This window comes from Macaca nemestrina, chromosome 6 (genome assembly GCF_043159975.1).
Source record: "Macaca nemestrina isolate mMacNem1 chromosome 6, mMacNem.hap1, whole genome shotgun sequence".
NCBI lineage: Eukaryota > Metazoa > Chordata > Mammalia > Primates > Cercopithecidae > Macaca > Macaca nemestrina.
In genome coordinates this window covers 3,848,473-3,866,969 of record NC_092130.1, presented here as the reverse complement: position 1 = coordinate 3,866,969, position 18,497 = coordinate 3,848,473, and the positions used below count along the sequence as shown (strand labels likewise).

Sequence of the window (18,497 nt, the reverse complement as noted above, 5' to 3'; positions counted from 1 at the left end):
AACAGACTAAGAGAAAAACAAAAGGAAAAAGGAAAGAAAAAAATAGAACATGTTGTGATTATGGGTGATTTAAATTTTTCATACCATTTAAATACTCATTCTTTTTTAAATAAAAATTTTTAAAAAGAGACAGGCTTTGCCATGTTGGCCAGCCTGCTCTCGAACTCCTGACCTCACGTGATCTGCCTGTCTTGGCTTTCCAAAGTGCTGGGATTACGGGCATGAGCCACCATGCCTGGCCCTAAATATTCATTATTGATACCAGTATTAGCTGATTTGGCATTTTACTCATTATCTTTTTGTTTTTGTTTTGTTTTGTTGTTGTTGTTTTTGTTCCCTAGCAATGTATTTCTTTTTTTTTTTTTTTTTTAAGAGATGGGGTCTCACTGTGTTGCCCAGGTTGGAGTGCAGTGGCTATTCACTAGTGCAGTCATGGCACACTACACCCCGAAACACCTGGGCTCAAGCAGTCCTGCTGTGGCCTCTCAAGTAGCTGGAACTACAAGCACATACCATGGCACCCTGCTCCCTTTCCCCTTTTTCTCAAATAAATACCTAGACATAATAAATAATACATGAGATATAATTGTACTTTAAATTTAGGTTGTTTTTGACTATTCCCAAGAGGTTTTTCTTAGAATACTTAAACATTAATTTTTCTTCTGACGACTGTATAATAAAGCTACATGGTCATTGTATTTATTTCTTGAGCCATAGCCTCACCTTTGCTTTGTGTCTCTGCAGAATTTACAGGAGGAAAAGGAAAGGAAGTTGGAATGCCTGCCCCCTGAACCTTCCCCTGATGACCCTGAAAGTGTCAAGATCATCTTCAAATTGCCCAATGATTCTCGAGTAGAGAGACGATTCCACTTTTCACAGTCTCTAACAGTAAGGACCACCTAAGTTCTGTGAAGTGTATGTAGCATCTGGGCTATAGATTTGGAGCTTTTACTGACTCTTGAGAGTGTCTGTCTGCTGCTCTGATGAACAGGGAACAGAGAGAGAGATGGGTATGCCATCAGTGGATACCAGGAACAGTACTGCAGAGTGGACTGCTGTAGGCTCCTTCAGTTCTAGCTTCCAACTCAAAGCAATGTTTAAGTTTTTGTTTAATTATGTTTGGGCTCTGCTAAGAAAAACAGGTACCTTACATAAGTCCCTCAAAAGACTTGTGTGTTTGAAGATGGGAGACTCTTCTGTGCTGTCTTCCTGCCTTGGCTTCAGAATCCCACCAGACGCCTGCTCTGTAGAAAAAGCACTAGAATGACATACCTGAATATAAGTGCACTTGCAGTTTGGATGCAGTTGTCTTTCTCTTTCTACTCATTTTCTGAGGCCCCATTTTCTGAGGCTACTTTGTATATATGATAGCCATGTAATAGTGTTTGTCATTTCCACATGGAAGTCATTAAAAACAGAAACTCAGTCTCACAGCATGGGGATCAAATTTTCATTCTTCCAGGGTTACTAAATGTGTTTCCTTGGTCAGTTTACTTAATTTCTAAGCCTCAACTTCTTCATCTGTAAAATGGGTTTAATAATAGGCATGGCATGGCACAGTGCTCATGCCTGTAATCCCAGCACTTTGGGAGGCCAAGGTGAGTGGATCATTTGAGGTCAAGAGTTTGAGACCAGCCTGGCCAACATGGTGAAACCTCGCCTCTACTAAAATTACAAAAATTAGCTGGGCGTGGTGGCACACGCCTGTAGTCCCAGCTACTCAGGAGACTGAGGCAGGAGAATCACTTGAACCCGGGAGGTGGAGGTTGCAGTGAGCCAAGATCGTGCCACTGCACTCCAGCCCGGGCGATAGAGAGAGACCCTGTCAAAAATAATAATAATAATAATAATAATAATAATAATAATAGGCATTCCCTAGTAGGATTGTTGTTAGAATTAAATTCTCAACATTGTGCCTGGCTCCTAGTAAGCACTTAAATACTCACTACTATTTTTGGTATTTGTAACCAAAAGAAAATTTGTTTATATTGAGAGTCAGTATGTCACCTTTCCAAATTTATAGCTGTAGTGGATTCTGCAGTTTTCCTGATCATTCAGAATAATCAAGGGTAAACTTCGTAATTAAAGGATGATGCACTGTAGTCAGGTGAGGCTGGGTAGTACATTCATGGCTTCTGTTTGTTTAACTGGACAACATTGGGCAAGTTGCAAAACTTTTACAGGGCCTCAGATATCCCATTAGTGAACTGGAACTATAATCTGCCCTCTGATAAGTTTAAACTGCAGATAGGTGTGTCATACACTGAGCTAGATAGTCTAGGAATCGTTTAGATGATTGAGACATGGTTTTGGAATTCATGGAGCTTACTGGCCAGTACAGAATGTAAGTAAGACTCAGAGAACTAATACAGAATTAAAGTTATGAAACATTCTGGTAAGAGAGAAGCAAATGGCTTCCTTGTTTTATTTCTCTCTCATTTATGCATTTATTTATATTAGGGGAAGTGCTCATGTCTCTAACTTTGTTTGTTTTGAGACACAGTTTCGCCTTGTCACCCTAGCTGGAGCGCAATGGCACTATCCCAGCTCACTGCAACCTCCGCCTCCTGGGCTCAAGCAATTCTCCTGCCTTAGCCTCCCAAGTAGGCACCCGCCACCATGCCTGGCTAATTTTTTTTTTTTTTTTTTTTTTTTTTTTAGTAGAGATGGGGTTTCACCATGTTGGTCAGGCTGGTCTCAAACTCCTGACCTCAAGTGATCCACCCACCTCGGCCTCCCAAAGTGCTGGGATTACAGGTGTGAGCCACTGCACTCAGCCCCATGTCTCTAACTTTGGATTTTTAAATTGAGATAACATGGATGTGCCTCACACAGTATCCACCATGTAGTAGGTGGTTAATTAGTGTTAATTTTCTTCCCCTGGTGTCCCGTTTCTTAACTATGGGTTTGTATATGTAGTTTAGCTTTCATGTTCACTAGCAATTTTGCTATTGTACACACAAACTACATGGAATTTCTACCCCAAAAATTCTGATAAAACTATATATGAAAAACCTAGGCCAGGTGCCGTAGCTCACGCCTATAATTGCACTCCAGCCTGAGCAACAAGTGTGAAACTCTGGCTCAAAAAAAAAAAAAAAAAAAGAATGAAAAACTTAACAAAAATTTACTCTCCTGAGAGTTTTGGAGGAAAAATTTGTTAGAACTGTGGAACAGAATAGGCTTACAGCCAGAAGGGAACCAGCCATTCATTCATTTAAAAGTCTTCATTGATCCTTGAAGACTTTTAAATGAGTTCCTCACTAAAAGCTGTTTTTTAAAAAAGAGTATCATGGCCACCTGAGATGAGTCTAAGAGAAATGTTTGCTCATAAATGGGGCTTAGAGATGGAAAAAGGTGTAAAGTAGCAGTGCCCTGATAGTGCCGGCCTGGAATTTAACATTCACAGAGATAATTACATAAAACCTAATAATGCTATAGTGTTTTTTAGTACCCTTAAAGACTTTGTGTCGGCCAGGCGCGGTGGCTCATGCCTGTAATCCCAGCACTTTGGGAGGCCGAGGTGGGTGGATCACCTGAGTTCAGGAGTTTGAGACCAGCCTGGCCAACATGGTGAAACCCCATCTCTACTAAAAATACAAAAATTAGCCAGGCGTGGTGGCACAGGCCTGTAATCCCAGCTATTCAGGAGGCTGACGCTGTAGAATCACTTGAACCCAGGAGGCGGAGGTTGCAATGAACAGAGATAGTGCCATTGCACTCCAGCCTGAGTGAACAGAGCAAAATTCTGTCTCAAAAAAAAAAGGCCTTGTATCATCTTCCTGTGAACTTGGTCCTTTGTAAATAATCTCGAGGAGTGACAGATTTGTGGGTAATGCTCAGCTCTGGAAAGTAGTGAAATGCTAAGATAAGAGGGATACGCTGCAGAACAATCGCCAGGTCCCATGAGTGGTCATAAAAGAGGCAACTGACTTTGTTTTAAACAAATGTATAAGAGATCCAAAGCCCAGAACTAATTTTTCTGTCCATTGCAAACCGAAAGGGACCTCTGGTAGTAATATAATCTGTTTCCTGATGGTTATCAACCCTTTGCCATTAGTAAATAAAAAATGCCAGCTGGGTGCGGTGACTCATGCCTGTAATACTAGCACTTTGGGATGCCAAGGCGGTGGATCACTTAAGGCCAGGAGTTCAAGACCACCCTAGCCAACATGGTGAAACCCCATCTCTACTGAAAATACAAAAATTAGCCAGGCGTGGTGACATGCACCTGTAATCCCAGCTACTCCGGAGGCTGAGACAGGAGAATGGCTTGAACCTGGGAAGCAGAGGTTGCAGTGAGCCGAGATCGTGCCACTGTACTCCAGCCTGGATGACAGAGTGAGATTCCATCTCAAAAAAAAAAAGAAAAACAAAAGCCAAGTTTGTACCAGGTATTCTCAAGCAGTGATTAAAAAGGAATCAGAAAGTATTTTTTTGACCGGGCATGGTTGTTCACACCTGTAATCTCAGCACTTTGGGAGGCCGAGGTGGGTGGGTCACCTGAGGTCAGGAGTTCGAGACAAGCCTGATGAAACCCTGTCTCTGGCCAGGCTAGGTGGCCCATGCCAGTAGTCCCAGCACTTTGGGAGGCCAAGGTGGGTGGATCACGAGGTCAGGAGTTCGAGACCAGCCTGGCCAACATGGTGAAACCCCATCTCTACGAAAAATACAAAAAAATTAGCCAGGCATGGTGACACGCGCCTGTAGTCCCAGCTGCTCGGGAGGCTGAGGCAGGAAAATCGCTAGAGCCCGGGAGGCAGAAGTTGCAGTGAGCCGAGATCCTCCCACTGCACTCCAGCCTGGGCAACAGAGCAAGACTCCATCTCAAAAAAAAAAAAAAAAAAAGTTTTTTTTTTTTTCACTCTTGTATCAAACCCATATTGGTTTCATATCAAGAATACTTGGTGTAAGTCTAATTGATGCATCTTAAGAAAGAGTGAACGTTAGTGGGAATTGCAAAGAGAGAAGGAAACTGAAAATGAGTGGGGCTGATAGACTAAAATATGAGAAGTTTATAAAATCAGGAATGGATTAGATAAGAGGAACATGGATTTACTGCTTAAATTCTGGATTATAGCCCTTTAAAAATCCCTCAGGAGGGCAACAGGACAAGACTCTGTCTCTACAGAAATTTTTAAAAACTAACCAGGCATGGTGTTGCACATGTGTGATCCCACTTACTTGGGAGGCTGAGACAGGGGGATTGCTTGAACCTGAGAGGTCGAGGCTGCAGTGAGTTGTGTTTGTGCCACTGCACTCCAGCCTGGGTGACAGAGCGAGACCTGTCGGGTGGGGGGGAAGTCCCTAAAGAGCTAAGTTTAAGAAATAAAGGGCTGCTTTACACAGAGGGAAATAAAACCCAGAGAATTCATCATTGTGAGAGGTGTATCAAAAAGAAAATAAGAATAGATTCCTCCCAAAAAGGAAAAATAACTTGAATGACACGTTCGTCATCTTTGGGGTTGATCTGAAAGAGGCTGGCAGAATTGTTGTTAGAAGTAGAATGCTAGATGGAGGGGCCACAGAGCAGAGAGAGGGAGAGATGGCAGTGGCCTGTGGGGCATCTCACACACAGTTTAAATTTTAGCATCATGGACTCTCCTGATCCTGCCTCCCTTCTCACTGAGGATTTTACCTGTACCTTGTCAGAGCCAGAGCAGGGTAAGGAGGGCATTCCCACAGAGAGGAGATTCATATGAGGTGCAACATGTTTATTTTATTGTATTTTTTTGTCCATAGGTTATTGGGGAACAGGTGGTGTTTTGTTACATGAGGAAGTTATTTAGTGGGATTTGTGAGATTTTGGTGCACCCATCACCCAAGCAGTATACACTATACCCTATTTGTAGTCTTTTATCCCTCGCCCCTTCCCACTCTTTCCCCCAAGTCCCCAAAGTCCCTTGTATCATTCTTTTGCCTTTGTATCCTCATAGCTTAGCTCCCACATATCAGTGAGGACATACAATGTTTGGTTTTCCATTTCTAGTTACTTCACTTAGAATAATAGTGTCCACTTTCATCAAGGTCGCTGTGAATGCCGTTAATTCATTCCTTTTTATGACTGAGAAGTATTCCATCGTGTATATATATATACTACAGTTTCTTTATCCACACGTTGATTGATGGGCTTAAAACTGGATCCTTGGCTGGGTGCAGTGGCTCATGCCTGTAATCCCTGCACTTTGGGAGGCCAAGACAGGCAGATCACGAGGTCAGAAGATCGAGACCATCCTGACTAACACGGTGAAACCCCGTCTCTACTAAAAATACAAAAAAATTAGCCGGGCATAGTGGCAGGTGCCTGTAGTCCCAGCTACTCGGGAGGCTGAGGCAGGAGAATGGCGTGAACCTGGGAGGCGGAGCTTGCAGTGAGCTGAGATCGTGCCACTGCACTCCAGCCTGGGCGACAGAAGTGAGACTCCGTCTCAAAAAAAAAAAAAAAAAAAAAAAACTGGATCCTTTTGCTATTATGTAAAAGATAATTGGCAAAACTTGAATAGGGTCTGAATGATAATATATTATATTATAGAAATAATGTGTCAGTTACATTTCCTGATTTTGAGAGCCAAGTTGTGGTTATATAGAAGATTGTCCTGTGAGTCTGTGATCACCTCAGAATACTTGAGGCCATGTGTCTTACAGTTGGCACTTCACTCTCAACTGATTTAAAGAAAAAAATTCTGTGTCCTATACTTCCAACTTTTCTGTAACTTTGTGATGATTTCTAAGTTAGCATTTTATCAGACACGTCACAGAAGAGACAGATGAATTCAGAGTAGGACTAGTGTTGGGTTTGTGTGATTTCTTTTAAAAGGGCTGCCCCATGCATATGCTGTGGGGAATGAAAAGATCTAGAATTCCAGTGTCATGTGATTCTTTCATCTAGAGTCATCCTGGGGAGAGTTGGGGGATATTTGACTTCAGAGTTGTGTGTGTGTGTGTGTGTGTGTGTGTTTCTCTTTTTCTCACCGCCCTTCTTCTATATGACCTCTGCAGGTAATCCACGACTTCTTATTCTCCTTGAAGGAAAGCCCTGAAAAGTTTCAGATTGAAGCCAATTTTCCCAGGCGAGTGCTGCCCTGCATCCCTTCAGAGGAGTGGCCCAATCCCCCTACGCTACAGGAAGCCGGACTCAGCCACACAGAAGTTCTTTTTGTTCAGGACCTAACTGACGAATGACATTTTTTTCTTCCTCTCCCCTCCTACCCCAGTCCCTAAATGAAATAGGGAAAAAAGAAAACGACGACAACAAAGCAGAAAAAAAAAAAAGAGAGAGAGAGAGAAATTCATATTATTATTATTATTATAATACAATATTTTTTTTAAAAGACTGCTGCATCCTTAGGAAGGATCAGAAACCATGCTGCCCGCAAGAGTCACAACCTGTGTGTGTGCGCGCAAGGTTAGCAACAAACGTACCCACTCGGCAAGCCCACCCTTCCTATGGCCTCTGTGCACGCACCTTCCAGTGAACAGAGACTCTTCACCTTCAACCCATCCATCGTCCCAGCTGGGAAGGGGACATTCCCACTAGTTCTCATTCATTCTTGCTTTTATGGAAAATAAAAGTGAAAAACCTCCATCAACCAGCTACTTGCAGCATCTCCTGAGGACTTGCTTCTCCTGCCTCTGGGGAAGAGAGGGAAGAGAAAGCAGAGAAGCAGAGATGTTCCTTGAACTGCCCACAATTTTTCAATAACTTTTGTTTCTGTTTTGTAATGACCAAAGGAATGAGGCTGACATAGGTGTATTTTTTTTTTCCTTTATTTGATAAAGAGCCAATTCTTTAAACCCATGAGTTTATGCCCTGGGCTCCTTAGCCCACAATAGTGTAATAAAAGTGCCCTGGGCTGGTTTGTGCTTATTTCTGCCATTGTCCCTCTCATGTTCCCAGAGAGGTCATTCTTTTTGGTCCAGCTCTTGCTGTCCTTTCTTACCACCTGTGCACCCCACTTGGAGCAGTAGGAGGAAATCTGGGTCTGTGACCCTGCAAAGGCTGTATATGTAGATACACCTATGTATGTGGTGGAACTCATCTTTACACACAACTGCAGCTTTTCCTTGGAGTCTGTACCAGGTGGTGGTTATGGGGTCCGAACCAAAGGATAGCAGCTCTTCATTCCTCTTCTGACATGTGCATGCTGCTCCTCCCAGCCCTGGGCTTTCCTGAATTGCCAAGCCTGGTGCCTTTCCAAAGGACTAGCAGGGCCTGTGGTGGAGCCAGCAGAACCACAGGAGAGTGCCCTGCCTGTCTCAGTGGAAGTGTATTATTGTTTTAAGGATAGAAAGCACCAGAGGCCTTGAAGGGAGCCAAGACAGAACTCCCAGCCTGTGTAATCTCTTGGAAGGCACATTTTCGTTTCTGATGCAGCCACCTTCTGGAGGCAGCTTTTATCCTTTCTCTCTATTGCTCTGTTGAAGTAATAGGGTTTTTTTTTAACCTCTGGATATCTCGTCTGTGGTTCAGTTTATGGTAATGGGTACATGGGTCAGGCCATGTATTAACAGATGCCAGTGCGCTCTGACAAGTATTCCAAAGTGTTCTGTAGCTAGACTGGTGCAGGCTCGTACCACTGCAACCAACTGACGTTACTGCAGTTCCTAGTATGCTGTGAGGATGGGGGTTCAGATCAACATAAAGCATAACTTGGTAGAGTTGTAGTCTCAAGGCTTTCTCTCTTGCTTAACTAAAACCTAAGGACCACTGTTTTTGGTAGCAATTATATGGTTACTATCCACTGCAGTCCTGAGTTGTTGGGGGTAAATCCCATATGACAGAGTAAGGCACCCCACAGAAATTAACCTGGAGAGCCTGAGAAATTGCCAGTGGCCTTGGCGTAGCTGTCTAGAACACCATCTCTCGGAAAATTTAACTCTGTCCCTGGCTACCTGTTGTTCTTCCACTTGGTTTTCTGCTCTCCCAAGGCCAGACGAGTGGGACTCACCATCTGACTATTGTCAATGAAGTGTATCTGGACTGAACAGCAGGATAACCCATGTTCTCCACTTGAGGATAACCTTACGTGCAACTTTCCTGCCGACAACCATGCCGAGGAATTTTCCCACTGAAGTCAGAGCCTTCCTCCCCGTCTGGAATTCACAGGTTTTCCCTGGCAGCACACAGGAGGGTATTAAGAACCTTTGTGAGGCTAGGTACACTATATAGGGATCTTGTCCACACCTCTTCGGGGAAGTTACGATTTTTTCCCGTCATAATTCAGTCTCATCTTACTCTACAGTGTGCACTTTATGCCTCTTGCCTTTTGATAACAGTGAAGGAAGTCAGCTGCCAGAATATTAAGAAGGGTCTCCTTCACGTCAGTACAACTGTTGGGGTGGCCTACCCATTTACTTCAGGTTTCAAGAGGCTTCACCAGAAGCACATGCCCCTGTCTAGTCCCATTTGAAACAGTTCTGCTTTACTGAGACCCTAGACCGGTCTTCTTGCTGACCCTAGTGCTGCTGCCTTCATGCCATTTCCTTTCCTCCTAAGTCAAACACAGGCTGCACATTCTGTCACTTAATGCCAGTACAATCTGTGTCACTCCTAAGGGCTTTTGGGATTTTGACGGGACCTGCAAGGGAGAAGACACTGAGAAGCCGATGATCTGCAAGCATTTGCGCTTGTTTCCACATCACCTCTGGGATATTTCAGCTGTTGTTTCCAAATGGCAAGCGATCAACTAAAAGCACTTGTTTCAAGTTTTGTTCTGCACTCCGAAGACTGCAGTTGTAGATTCAGCTGAATAGCCATGGGAAGTGACCAAGCAGACACCCGATTGGAGTCCGTTGAATATTTATACCCTCCGTGGAGCCCTTCTGATCTTTTCTTCCACTTCTGCAGAATTTCCTCTAGCAAATACTTCTTTCTCCTTGCTTGCCTCCGCCATGATATTTGAATAAGAGATGGCCAGAGGATAACACTTACCTTTTAAAAACTAAGCTAAAAAGAACCTAGAACCTTCAACTGAGCAGTTGTGAAAATTGCTAATGGTGCCAAGGCCAAGCAAAGAGTTTCAGAAAATGACTGAGAAGGAGTGATAACCCCCAGAATGCAAAATCAGGGGCATCATCATCTGGTGCTTGAACAAGGAGCTCCACTCTACAACTGGTTTTTTAGGACTTGTGAGGAACGCAGCAACGGAAATCCATCCACAAAGGATGCAGTGCCCCAACTTGTACTGCGCCTGAATAGTCATGTGATAATTTACTGAAGAAATCTAGTGTACTTAAAATTTTTTTCATAAAAGTTTACATTGTATTGTAGGTTAACATTAAATGTTTTATAACAAAAATTTCATAACACGCTGTGGGTCTTTCTGTGTAGGACAGATGTGGTAGATAATTTTCTATGTCTGAAGGAGAGGTTGAAAAACACCGGAAAGGAACAGCATGGTGTGGCATTGCCAAGGAAGGGAGAGTCAAAGAGAAGGATGGAGTTAGGTCTTTTCTGTTGTATCCCTGTGGAAAAATAGCAACTTAGTATGATGGAGAGAGAGCAGACAGGCCTGGGTTCAGATTTGGGCTCTGGTTTCTCAGGTTTGCAACCTCGGGCAATTTCTGTAGCTTCCCTGAACTTGAATTTCCCCAACTATAAATGAAGATAATGCCATTCACCTCAGAATAGGTTTATAGATTCAATTAAGTAAATGTATATGAGGCTCTTGATACAAAGATGTCATTAAGTGTTTCTTCCCCTTCTATGGGAGTGTATTTTGTGAGTATTTTCTTGCAGTAACTTACTTTCTTAAGGAATTTGTCACTTCTGTTGGAACCAACTTGTGTCCTTGCAAAGCAGTGGCTAGAAGAAGCCTCTTCTGGCCGTGTGCAGTGGCTCAAGCCTGTAATCCCAGCACTTTGGGAGGCCGAGACGGGCGGATCACGAGGTCAGGAGATCGAGACCATCCTGGCTAACACGGTGAAACCCCGTCTCTACTAAAAAAATACAAAAAACTAGCCGGGCGAGGTGGTGGGCGCCTGTAGTCCCAGCTACTCGGGAGGCTGAGGCAGGAGAATGGCGTGAACCCGGGAGGCGGAGCTTGCAGTGAGCTGAGATGCGGCCGCTGCACTCCAGCCTGGGGGACAGAGCAAGACTCCGTCTCAAAAAAAAAAGAAAAAAAGTCTCTTCTTATCTTACAGATTCTGGATGATTGGCATTCTCCTAGGTACTTTTGCTCATGTTTTTATTTTTTATTTATTTATTTTTTGAGACGGAGTCTTGCTCTGTCGCCCAGGCTGGAGTGCAGTGGCACGATCTCGGCTCACTGCAAGCTCCACCTCCCGGGTTCACGCCACTCTCCTGCCTCAGCCTCCCGAGTAGCTGGGACCACAGGCGTCCGCCACCACCCCCGGCTAATTTTTTGTATTTTTAGTAGAGACGAGGTTTCACCGTGTTAGCCAGGATGGTCTCGATCTCCTGACCTCGTGATCCGCCCGCTTCGGCCTCCCAAAGTGCTGGGATTACCTGCGTAAACCACCGTGCCCGGCCACTTTTTTTTTTTTTTTTTTTTTTTTTTTTTTTTATAGAGTCTGGCTCTGTTGCCCAGGCTGGAGTGCAGTGGCATGGTCTCAGCTTACACTGCAACCTCCGCCTCCCGGTTTCAAGCGATTCTCCTGCCTCAGGTTCCCGACTAGCTGGGATTACAGGCACGCGACACCACTCCTGGCTAATTTTTGTATTTTTAGTAGAGATGGGGTTTCACCATGTTGGCCAGGCTAGTCTCTAACTGCTGACTTCGTGATCCGCCCGCCTCAGGCTCCCAAAGTGCTGGAATTACAGGCATAAGCCACTGCACCCAGCCTCATGTTTTCATTTCTGAGAGGAAATTTAAGCCTCAGTTCTCTGCCTTTCTCCTGTGCAGATACTCACTTTTGTGGATACAGATTCTTGGTACCTTCAGAGTTGTCCCCCTGTTCCTAGCCAAAGATTTGGGACCCTCATTTTTTTAATGTGCATTAAGTGTAAACTAGAATTCTATTGCTCAGTTTAATAAGTGTGCAAGAGTTTATTTACATAAGGTGAGAAGCCACTAAAACATTTCACAATTGATTTTGAAACTTAAAATCAATTGTGGTGGTTAACGACTGTAATCCTAGCACTTTGGGAGGCTGAGGCGGGCAGATCACCTGAGGTCAGGAGTTCCAGACCAGCCTAGCCAACATGGTGAAACCCCATCTCCACTAAAAAATAAAAAAAATTACCCGGGCGTGGTGACACATGCCTGTAGTCCCAGCTACTCAAGAGGCAATCGCTTGAACCCAGGAGGCAGAGGTTGCAGTGAGCCGAAATCTCGCCACTGCACTCCAGCCTGGGTGACAGAGTGAGACTCTGTCTCAAAAAAATAAAAGAAACTAAGTATAAAAGTTTTAGCTGGGCATGGTGGTGCATGCCTATAATCCCAGCTACTTGGGAGGCTGAGGCAGGAGAATCGCTTGAACCCAGGAGGCAGAGGTTGCAGTGAGCCAAGATTGCACCATTACACTCCAGCCTGAGCAACAGGAATGAAACTCTATCCCAAAAAAACCCCATAAAGTTTTGCTATCAGAGAACAGAATCAGAGGACTCAACACTCCAATGCCAGATTACACTTTTTTTTTTTTTTTTTTTTTTTTTGAGATGGAGTCTTTGCTCCATCGCCCAGGCTGGAGTGCAGTGGTACAATCTCGGCTCACTGCAACCTTTGCCTCCCGGGTTCAAGCAATTCTCCTGCCTTATCCTCCCGAGTAGCTAGGATTACAGGCATGTGCCACCACACCTGGCTAATTTTTGTAATTTTAGTAGAGATGGAGTTTCACCATTTGGCTAGGCTGGTTTCGATCCTCTGACCTCAAGTGATCTGCCTGCCTCAGCCTCCCAAAGTGCTGGGATTACAGGTGTGAGCCACTGCGCCCAGCCAACATTTGGTTTTAAATCCTGGCTCTGGCCATGACCATGGCCAAGTGACTGGCTTTAACTCCGTAGACCTACTTTTCATCTGTAAAATAGGGTTGATTGTGGCGTTGCTGTGAAGTTGAAATGAATTGCTGTTGCAGAACGCCTGGCACGTAGTAGGTGTTTGGAATACCTCCTGTTGCTGTTTTCAAAACAGTTGTAGCTTACTACTGAAGATTTACCCTAGAAGTGGCTGAGTGCCTGGCATTTTTTTTCTTCACACCTCTCTCTGGCGTGGCAGGCAGAGCTCCATGTGCACTTTTACCCTGATGGAGCCTTGGGCCCCCAGGGTCCCTCACGCCTATAAGCTCGGCCACTGCACTGTCTGTCCTCGCTAACAGAGTGATGCCCCAAAACTCCCAGGTTTCTTCCCCTTTAACTGAAACCTGGTTTTCCCTTGAAGATGCCACTTGAAAAAACCCTTAAGCAAAGGTCGCTAATTTTCCCATGAATCTTGACACCAGGAGGCAGGATCTGCATTTCTTTCCTTTTTTTTTTTTTTTTTTTTTTTTTTTTTTTTAAGATGGAGTCTCACTTTGTTGCCCAGGCCAGAGGGCAGTGGCATGATCTCACCTCACTGCAACCTCCACCTGCCGGGTTCAAGTAATTCTCCTGCCTCAGCCTCCCGAGTAGCTGGGACTACAGGCGCATGCCACCACGCTCAACTAATTTTTGTATTTTTAGTAGAGATAGGGTTTCACCATGTTGGCCAGGATGGTCTCAATCCCTTGACCTTGTGATCCACCAGCCTCAGCCTCCCAAAGTGCTAGGGTTACAAGCATGAGCCACCGGCCAGGATCTGTATTTCTTTTCTGCCACTTTGGTGCGTGGTCTTGAAGGACAGTGCTGAAGAGCATGCCATCTGCTTGTACGACTTTGTCCTGTTCTGCTTGCTATTACTAGCCATTCTCCAGAAGTTGGCAACTGATATTTTTTTCCTTTTTTATTTTTATGTTTATTGAAAGTCTGACTCAAAACAACAGGTATTTTTGCCTCCACTGGCAGCCTAGATGACTCCCACATCTGCATACATGGATTCCCTGAAATTCCGGTTCTACTGTTTCTGATTTAACTTGTGTTAAAGTGTGGTGGAGACTTCAGAGTCAAATCTAGATTTGAAGTTGTTCTGCTGCTTGCTGACAATGATATTTGTTGACCTTGGAACCTGTTTCCTCACCCATAAATATTACAATAGCACATCCTTGTAAAGTTGGGGTGCTGTTTAAGTGAGCTGATGACTGGAGTGCCTGGCATTGAGCATTGGGCTGCTTAGTCAGTGTTAGCTTGCTTCCCTCCCAGTCCTCTCCCAGCGGGGCCATGCCTCACTTGGAACTGCTTTGCCCTCAAGACCTCAGCACCACTCCCTGCGAGCACAGCCTTTCTCTCTCCAGCTCCCGCTGTCCCTGATCTGTTTGCAAAGCCATTCTGTCCCTCTGCAGTTGCCTCAGTTCTTCCTACTAGAACCTCCTTGCCTTCATTCCTGTCTCCCTCACAAGCCAGTACTGACTGCCACAATTCTGAAGTAAACTCAACTGTTTGATTTCTCTCCTACTCTTCAAGCTGGAGAACCTCAGCATATATCAGAGCAAACTTGGGAGCCCTGAATGTTGGTGGCCATTCCTTGAATCCGGCTCTAGGATACTTCCTGCACCACTGCCACATAGGAATGGCTCCAGCATGTCCAGTTTTCCCAAATCCAAGCCCACCTGCATCCTCATTCTAAGCTCATTACTATGAGAGCACGCCTCCTGAAAGAAATTGACATCACAGAACTTTATCTTCCTTTTTCACCTCAAAATTGTTTTGTGGGCTGTGTGTGGTGGCTCACGCCTGTAATCCTAGCACTTTGGGAAGCCAAGGTGGGAAGACTGCTTGAGCTCAGGAGTCTGAGACCAGTCTGGCCAACATGGCAAAACCCTGTCTCCATAAAAAATGGAAAAATTAGCTGGCCATGGTGGCATGTGCCTGTGGTGCCAGCTACTCAGGAGGCTGAAGTGGGAGGATGGCTTGAGCCTGGGAGGTAGAGGTTGCAATGGGTCATGACTGCGCCACTGCACTCCAGCCTGGGCAACAGAGCAAGACCTTGTCTCAAAAGAAAAAAAAGTTGTTTAGTGATGTTACCTACTTCCTCTTTCCCTTTTGTCTTGTGGATGTATATTTTTAATGAAACATACTTTACAAACAGTAAAATGCCCAAATTTTAAATCCACAGCTTGATAATTTTTTAACTATGTATGCACCAAAATCAAGATGCAGAATACCTCCATCCCCCTGGAAAGTTCCTCTGGGAGCCTGCTCAGTCAATAGTGCCTTCAGAGATCATTCTTCTAACTTCTCTTCACCATTGTTTTGCCTGCTCCTCCTCTATATTTTTTTATTTTTATGTTATTTATTTATTTTGAGACAGAGTCTTGCTGTGTCGCCCAGGCTGGAGTGCAATGGCTCGATCTCAGCTCACTGCAAGCTGCACCTCCCGGGTTCACGCTATTCTCCTGCCTCAGCCTCCCAAGTAGCTGGGACTATAGGCATCCACCACCATGCCCAGCTAATTTTTTGTATTTTTAGTAGAGACGGGGTTTTCACCATGTTAGCCAGGATGGTCTCGATCTCCTGACCTCGTGATCCGCCTGCCTCAGCCTCCCAAAGTGCTGGGATTACAGGTGTGAGCCACCACGCCCGGCCTCCTTTTATTTGTTTTGTTTTTTGTTTTTTGTTTGAGATAGGGTCTTACTCTGTCACCCAGGCTGGAGTGCCGTGGCATTATCATGGCTCACTGCAGCCTCGAACTCCTAGGCTCAAGTGATGCTCCTGCCTCAGCCTCCTAAGTAGCTAGGCACCACCATGCCCAGCTAATTTTTAAAATTGTCTTGTAGAAATAGGATCTCACTGTTGCCAGGTTGCCTGTTCTTACTAAACTGTGTGCGTGTGCGTGTGCGTGTGTGTGTGTGTGTGTGTGTGTGTTGCAGGGGTAGGGGGGGTGGTTTATCAACTGTTTTCCTGGTTGAGTTTAATTTCTTTTCATGTAGGAAAACTTAGAAAATGCAAAGAAACGAAAAAGACAAGGAAAAATTCGTAATGCCACACTGGCCAGGAATGTCCATTGTTAATATTCTTTTTTTTTTTTTTTTTTTTTTTTAAGACAAAGCCTCACTCTGTTGCCCAGGCTGGGGTGTAGTGGCACGATCTCGGCTCACTGCAACCTCTGCCTCCTGGGTTCAAGTGATTATCCTGCCTTAGCCTCCCGAGTAGCTGGGATTACAGGCGCCTGCCACCACGCCCAACTAATTTTTTGTGGTTTTAGTAGAGACAGGGTTTCACTATGTTGGTCAGGCTGGTCTCGAACTCCTGACCTCAAGTTATCCACCCACCTTGGCCTCCCAAAGCGCTGGGATTACAGGCGTGAGCCACTGTGCCCGGTCTCCACTGTTAATATTCTGATGTTTATCTTTCTAGACTTTTCATTGCATATAAAAACTTTTCAATCAGGACACAGTGGCTCATGCCTGTAATTCTAGTACTTTGGGAGGCTAAGGCGGGTGGATCACTTAAGGCCAGGAGTTTGAGACCAGTGTGGGCAACATGGCAAAACCCAGACTCTACTAAAAAATACAAAAATTAGCTGGGCATGGTGGCACAGGCCTGTGACCCCAGCTACTCAAGAGGGTGAGGTGGGAGGATCAATTTAGCCCAGCAGGCAGAGGTTGCAATGAGTCAAGATCATGCAATTATACTCTAGCCTGGGTGACAGAATGAGACAGAAATGGGATATAATATAAATAGTGTATTACTTCAAGTTCACACATTCTTCTGTATCTTATTTATTTATTTATTTAGAGTCTCACTCTGTCGCCCAGGCTGAAGTGCAGTGGCGCGATCTTGGCTCACTGCAGCCTCCGCCTCCCGGATTCAAGTGATTCTCCTGCCTCAGCCTCCCAAGTAGCTGGGATTACAGGTGCCCACCACCATGACCAGCTAATTTTTGTATTTTTAGTAAAGATGTATTTTTAGTAGAGATGAGGTTTCGCCATGTTGGTCAGGCTCGTCTCAAACTCCTGACCTCAGGTGATCTGTCCTCGTTGGCCTCCCAAAGTGCTGGGATTACAGGCGTGAGCCACCGTGCCCGGCCTCTTCTGTGTCTTTTTAAATAGCTGTACAGCATTTCACTAAATGGATGTACCATATATTGATGAAAATTATCTTGTGACATGCTAAACTTTTTTTCTCTTTTCTAAAATAGTAAATTGATAAACATCCCCATACCTGAATGTGAACATCCATGCTAGTTTCCTCAGGAGAAAAAAATAATAATCCTAGAACTGCTTAGTCAAAAAGGGATAAAAGTTTTTCTTCTTTTTAATGTTTGTGTTATCTCCAAACTGTAGTCCAGAGAAGTCATTTCTCCTCCTGCCAGCAGTGTATGAGTATGTGCTCAGCCTCCCACCTGTCACCATGTTCAGAACCTTCACCAACAATCATCCCCTTCTAAACCACTTGGATCTCTTTATCTTCTCTCTAAAAATGTTTGGAGTCCCCTCCCTTACAAAACTTCAATCCCAGTTTACCCACAAGTTGCTGCCAGGATGGTTTACACAGCCAGCCTCCACTTCCTCCTAAGCCTCCTGTAATTGAACTTTCGTCTCCACTGACCATCTCTTATGGTCACCTGTGACCTCCTAATTACCATCTTCATTGGCTTCTTACAAAACTTCTCTGAATGTAAAAGTTCTCCAGCTGGTACCCAACACAGAGTAAGTCCCCCTGTCTCTGTTCCCACAAGTTTGAGGTCAGACTGTGTGAACTAGGTTAAGGAATTCACATTTTGCCCCAAGGGCCAGTGAAGGGCTTTATCAGATGTGGATTATAGGTATTTCTGTCACCATAGGGATTAGAAGGGAGGTGTGTAAGTCTGTTTTCATTGCTAAAAAGAAATACCTGGCCGGGTGCAGTGGCTTACGCCTGTAATCCCAGCACTTTGGGAGGCTGAGGTGAGTGGATCACGAGGTCAAGAGTTCAAGACCAGCCTGGCCAAGATGGTGAAACCCTGTCTCTACTAAAAATACAAAAATTAGCCGGGTATGCTGGTGGGTACCTGTAATCCCAGCTATTCGGGAGGCTGAGGCAGAGAACTGCTTGAACCTGGGAGGCGGAGGTTGCAGTGAACCAAGATTGTGCCTCTATACTCCAGCCTGCGCGACAGAGTAAGACTCCATCTCAAAAAAAAAAAAAAGGGCAGAGCTTTATTAAAAAGTTGTAGACAAGCCAGGTGTGGTGGCTCACACCTATAAATCTAGTGCTTTGGTAGGCTGAGGTGGGAGGATCACTCGAGCCCAGGCATTCGAGACAAACCTGGGCAACATGGTGAGACCCCGTCTCTACACATTTTTTTTCTTTTTTTTAAAATTACCCAAGTAAGGCCAGGAGTGGTGGCTCATGCCTGTAATCCCAGCACTCTGGGAGGCCTAGGCTGGCGGATCACCTGAGGTCGGGAGTTTGAGACCAGCCTGATCAACATGGAGAAACCCCTTCTCTACTAAAAATACAAAGTTAGCCAGGCGTGGTGGTG

At 44.8% G+C, this 18,497-nt stretch overlaps 1 protein-coding gene across 2 annotated transcripts in view; it reads left to right on the top strand.

Annotated features, from left to right (window-relative positions):
- LOC105480940 (Fas associated factor family member 2) overlaps positions 1–7,867 on the top strand; it is a 60,575-nt gene extending 52,708 nt beyond the window's left edge. For both annotated transcript variants that reach the window (XM_011740145.3, XM_011740144.2), the window contains exons 10-11: positions 745–888; positions 7,000–7,867. In XM_011740145.3, the coding sequence (XP_011738447.1) occupies positions 745–888; positions 7,000–7,182 (327 nt within the window). In that variant the 3' untranslated portion in view covers positions 7,183–7,867. The remainder of the gene's footprint in view (positions 1–744; positions 889–6,999) is intronic.
- Positions 7,868–18,497: the final 10,630 nt, after the last annotated feature.